Here is a 5,886-nt window from a genome sequence, read left to right as displayed (position 1 = left end):
ATATATCTTTGACGATCTCAATGACCATTAGTGATTATCTTATCAGTGCATTAAGAGTTCAGAGACACTATCTACTGGCGTAGAGTTTCAGAAACACTACCACATCTCTGGATTGCACAATGGTGAGATGCAAATGAAACAGTTATACAGTACAATACACTACGTACATTGGTCCTCTATGATATTAAAAATTGAAGTTACCGAATTTACATCGAATTTAGTCTATAAAGAAATTTTCTCTATAAAGAAATAACTGCCATAAAAATCTCTGATTGATGTAATTTTTCATAGCATCCTTATGGATCATTTTTTTTATTGTGATTGAGAATTGTGATGTCAAGATTCTGTTTATAAAATGTGTAAACTTGTAACTCTAGATTACATCCTATTAATATTTGTATTTTACATTTAGCGCTAAATATATGTCTGATTCTCAGAATTATTCTTAGAATTCTGATAAGGAGATTATGGATAATACTGGACAATCATTGCATCAAATTATCTCAGATAATCTCGCAATCAGACTGCCACATATAGCGCTTCGAATGCAAATAAAGACTTTATATTCTAGTAAATAAAATTTTTCGAGATTATTCGTATAGAAATTATATACATCTATTATATATATATCTAATAGGAATTTGTGTGTGCGTGCGTGCGTGTTGTGTGTGTGTGTGTTTGTGTGTGTATGTGTGTGTGTGCGTGCGCGCGCGCGCGCGCGCGCGCGTGTGTGTGTGTGTGTATAAAATTTCGAACTTATTTTTGTCCATTATTTCAAGGCATTTGTAACCTAATGTTCATAGAAATATTTTTCTTTTTTATCCAGAACATGCTTATGAAATTTTTAAATATACTCATGATTCACTTTATGTACATATTACACGCATATATTGGTGTGTGCATATATACATATATACACACACAGCAATTTAAAGATTAAAAAAAAGAAATATGTAAACATCATGACTTAACATGTACATATTTAGATTTAAATAAAAATTTATATTCTAGATTGATGTTGTAAAGATTTTATATGATAGATTATTTATCATCGTTTTTTAAATATATTCATATATCCATTTGAATTAATTTATTTTTTATGTAATAATCATCTTTTCATACATATAAATAATGTTCAATGGATATTAAATTAATAAAAAATTTTGTATATAATTGTAATATGTAAAATGTAAATAATAAAAACAGGATAAGGAAACTTCTTGGAGATTGTATTATATGTTTATTAAGATTCGTAAGATATATGTACTCATGAATATTATTATTTATACATTCACAAAACATACATAATTTAAAACTCTCACCGAATTAAATTTATTTGAAAGAATACTTGACAGAATGAATGTATTGAAAATATTGAAATATAAGAGAGATCAGATCATGTTGGAAATAATTTGAGAATAAAATGAATAAATAAAACATGAATATATAAGTTTCTATTTCATGAATTTATCTATAATATAATAAAGATATTCCGTCTCAATATATAAAAATGACAGGGAATCCATCTTGGAGATATTCAGTAAGCATTAATATGTTCTTTTTTGTGACAACTGTTACGATTTATTTATTTTCCTATTACACGTTAAATCACTTTATAGTCAACGATCACATTTTCAAAATAATTTATCCTTTTATGGTAGTATCCCCTTGACGATTGTTATTCTCAGCGTTCACGGGCAGCTTTGTTGGATTTGTTTGGTTCTCATTGAAAACCAAAAGCAGAGGTAAACCCCCTATGACCATACACGTACCCATACACAAAAAACATACAGTGTAGCTTCCAGTTACATCGCGAAGATAACCTGGAATAATATCAATTATTATCAATATAATCAATATAATATATAGCAATCAAAATCAATAAGAATTCATTAGAAGTATGTAATTATATTGCTAGAAAGAACAAAACGAATTGCATGTAAATAAATAAATACATCAATTTAAGTATATGCGTGTAAATTCAAGTACGCTTTAGAAATATTCTCGTAAATATTTTAATGTGTGCAATCCATTTTTTTTTATAAAACTTATAAATTGTAATTTATCATCGTATTTGTTTCGCTATTTATTTTTATTTATGAAATTCAGAATTTGCGAAAATATTATCTATCATATGTAACATCTTCTTAACATTACATAATAATTATAATCCTTTATATAACTCAAACACTATTAATGACTTGACATTTTCTCTAAAGAAAAATCGATTTCAAATTAGTGATGGTTGCAGTATTTTATTATTCTATTTTATCTATTTTATAAAATCATCTGAGCAATTAATTTGTAACCATAACGTACAAGTTTATCAAGATAAAAAATATATCAACATAGAATTAACATAATTTAAATAAAAATCTGGACAAATACATAAAAAAACAAATTGAAAAAACGTAAATAATAATCTCCAAAGATAATAATATCAAAACAATTAAAAAAGGCGATTATGAACGTCATTCAAAAGATGTATAATTATTCATAAAAATTATTAGATATTCCTTGACAAAAAAAAACTCAATTTTTATCCTGTATTGCACACATCGATCGCTATTTACTTATTAGAAAAAAATAATCCTGCAAGAGAGACCAGCGATGGTTGAAACAAAGAACAACCCTGGCAATATATTATGTATACGTGTGAGCGCGTACAGATTTTATATTTTTATCTCCGCACTCTTAGACGTAATTATGCGGATATAATTAATGCAATATATAGTGCAATACGTGGCTCAATATTTTCTCTATTGTCTCTGGAGTGAGTCGCACGCGTGTACTTTTCTATAGTCACACATTCACAAAAAAGTCGATCAAATTAAAGGGAAGACAAGAAAAAGGGAATCAGCTCGATCTGAATTAAAGAGCATTTGCTGCCTTTGAGAAATGCAGCGTTTGAGAGATTGCAGCGTACGGTTTCGGAGCAAGAAAGTGAACGTGGTTACCTGCGAGAGGTGGAATGGAAATCGCTCCAAAGCTCTGGAACATCCTCACGAGACCGTAGCTGGACGATATTTTGTCGGTGCCGTATTGATCGGCGAGCAGGACGGGAACTAGGAGGAACCAACAGCCTAGGCACAACCCGTACATGCCAACGGAACACGCCAGCACATAAAAGGAGTGAGCCATCGGAATTGCCAAGACCGCCACGCCAGCACCGACCACGCTACTCAATGGAAAAAAGATTTAATAATTCAATAGTTGCTATATACTTTCGTTTCATCGTCTCTGAAAGCATCCACCTGAAGATATTGAAAGCGAATATTATATTGAGATAACTAATTGTTCATTCATTAAATATCTAAACCGATGATATTCCAGAATATCTCTCAGGATCCTAAAATATCTCCTTAAATTGCAGTCTCTAAGTATCGCGCGTGAAGCGAATAGAAGCGATTCATAAATATTTTCTGGAGTCGATTTTCATAATTTATTTATCATCAAGAATACAGATGTAATTATAAGTTTTAATGATAATTAACTGTGTCTCTTTTTCTCCATCTAACGCGTCTCGGTTATCTTACGATTAATACGAATTGAATTCTGAAATCTTGTAGAGCTCGAGATGTGTGTTATACGAGAGAATGCATACGAGAGAACGCTCACCTGCCAATATATCCTTTCCGCCGATCGAACAGCTTGAGATCCGAGAGCCAGCCAAGACCGAGTCTGCCGCACAAATCGAGCACGGCGGAGATGGCCACTAGATAGCCGGCTTCCGATTTCGTGTATCCAGCGGCGTGGACGTACGCCGGTAGATAGTACAGCATGTACGGGCTACCAGTGGACATCAAGCTGACGGAGAAGCACATCATGATGAATTGCGGATTCTTCAGCAGCGATAAGTCGAGATAGCGCGTCAATCTCTGCATGAACGTGATCTTAGATTCCGTCGACGATGTCAGCGACAAGGACGGAATCCTGTTCGGCGGCGATGGAGGCGGCTGTTGCTGTTGTTGCTCCGGCGGCCCCATCGCTGTCACAGACGACTTTAATGATCTGAGCGACGATCTGGCGGCCTTGTACACGCATGTCGAGTCCGTAGACAGATCTTCCACGCTGTGCAGGATACTGGAGCTACGAATCTTGGAAATAGGCTTCATGCGGAGACCCTCGCCCATCACATCCTTCTCCTCGTCACTGTCTGTCAGCTCGACTGCCACCACGCCGCTGTTCTGGTGGAACAATTCATTCAGCATGTTGTGTCGGGCAGTTGGATCATTGGCAAACAATAATTCCAATTTTTGTTGCTTTGATTTGTCCTGATCCTAGAGATATAGTAAGAAAGACAGCCGATGAATATTACTATTAAATTGTTATTGAATCTTTACAGCCGATATTGCTTAATTATTGTTACACGGAGAGTATATCTGTTTAAACAGAATGAGTCGTTTGCAATATTTTATAAAGAAAATATATTTAATTACATATTTTATAAATAAATAAAATAATTTGCATGTATACATATATAAATATTAATATTAATATTAATAGTAAATATATATATATATATAACATATATCAGTTGAGCATTCGATTGTATACCTGATCTTTCAGTTCCTTCTCGATCTTCTCCACTGAGACGTCTTCCTCAGGAGCATAATTTTCATCCAGTGGTCGGTACAATGTCGCACTGACACATACGTGCAGCATGCAACCGCCTAATAGCAATATTGTGCCGTGAAAGCCGAAGTCTTTCACCAGAAATTCAATCAGAAGCGGGAATACGAAGCTACCCGCGGCAGTGCCGGACACGCAGATCCCATTTGCCAAAGCGCGGTGTTTGTCGAAGTACTGCGATACCAGGATTATACCTGGAGTCGTCGATAAGCCACCGCCAATACCTGCAAAGACACTTTTAACTTTGCTTCTTCAGTAAAATGCGATATTGGAACTGCCCGGCGATGCGAAAGACGTAACGTGTAAGATATATATATGAAGGACTGATATGGAAGAATCAGGTCACAAGATTGAAATTCAAATTTTACAAACCTGTCAGCACTCCAAATGTAAAAAAGAGGTGTATTAATCGCGTGGCAAAATAACTAGTTGTAAGTCCTAGAGCGCAGAAAAGTCCTCCCACGAAAACCACCGTTCGACAGCTATACTTCTGGCAGAGCATACTCGTTACAGGAGCTGCGAAACGAAATATCGATTTAGCGCGCCTCGATTAAATATTATATCGACGCAAACGGACAAGGTCAGCTAATGACGGATCATAGGCGTACGTGACTTACGCTCCTTTCCCCCCCCCCCCCGAGAAACTGAGGTCACGGAGGCAGAGAAGCTTGAACGATGACTTACCAAGCGCTAAACATAGGCACGTCAGAATCGCTGGTATCCAAGACGCGACCGAGGCTGATGAGTCCTTGAAAGTCTCCATGACCTCAACATACAGTACACCATAGGACTTGACCAATCCGGCCACCCAGAACTGTACGAAGAAGGCGCCGAATACCACCACCCAACCGTAACCACCATCCAAAGGGACGTACGTGGTGTTCCGAGGTTTCTTGGTCTCGTTCCTTTGCCGGGATTTTCTTCTTTTCGGAGCTGCATACCTCACAGATCTGGATTAGCATTTAGCTGTTATTATATAAGCGAATAATTACGTGTAGATTTGACAAATGCAAAACCCTCGACTATGCCGTACAATAAATCTCATCGAATGCGACAATTTCTATTTTTCTTTTTTTAATCTTAACATATTTGAAAGCTGCTGAGAAAAGTTGAAAGATTATAATAATAATTTACAAAACAGAAACAATATGTAATGTAAATTTTACTCATGAGAGGAATCGTGTCTATAACGTATAACAAATGAATTAGCATAATTTAATGCACAAACTGAAGTTAAACGTATGTTTAACTGTT

General features: G+C 35.2%; 2 protein-coding genes across 2 annotated transcripts in view; one reads left to right on the top strand and one right to left on the bottom strand.

Moving 5' to 3' along the window:
- LOC108688538 (UPF0547 protein C16orf87-like) overlaps positions 1-537 on the top strand; it is a 2,071-nt gene extending 1,534 nt beyond the window's left edge. Inside the window, exon 4 of the mRNA XM_018194842.1 lies at positions 438-537. Coding sequence (XP_018050331.1) covers positions 438-537 — 100 coding nt within the window. The remainder of the gene's footprint in view (positions 1-437) is intronic.
- A 1,030-nt stretch (positions 538-1,567) lies between these two features.
- Positions 1,568-5,886, bottom strand: part of LOC108688865 (monocarboxylate transporter 12) — a 5,542-nt gene continuing 1,223 nt past the window's right edge. Inside the window, exons 2-7 of the mRNA XM_018195377.1 lie at positions 5,317-5,582; positions 5,005-5,148; positions 4,558-4,856; positions 3,619-4,280; positions 2,958-3,178; positions 1,568-1,823 (exon numbers count right to left, since the gene is read on the bottom strand). Of these exons, the coding sequence (XP_018050866.1) occupies positions 1,645-1,823; positions 2,958-3,178; positions 3,619-4,280; positions 4,558-4,856; positions 5,005-5,148; positions 5,317-5,582 (1,771 nt within the window). The 3' untranslated portion in view covers positions 1,568-1,644. The remainder of the gene's footprint in view (positions 1,824-2,957; positions 3,179-3,618; positions 4,281-4,557; positions 4,857-5,004; positions 5,149-5,316; positions 5,583-5,886) is intronic.

Source organism: Atta colombica, unplaced genomic scaffold (assembly GCF_001594045.1).
Source record: "Atta colombica isolate Treedump-2 unplaced genomic scaffold, Acol1.0 scaffold105, whole genome shotgun sequence".
NCBI classification, from domain to species: Eukaryota; Metazoa; Arthropoda; class Insecta; order Hymenoptera; family Formicidae; genus Atta; species Atta colombica.
This window is presented reverse-complemented; position numbering and strand designations above follow the sequence as displayed.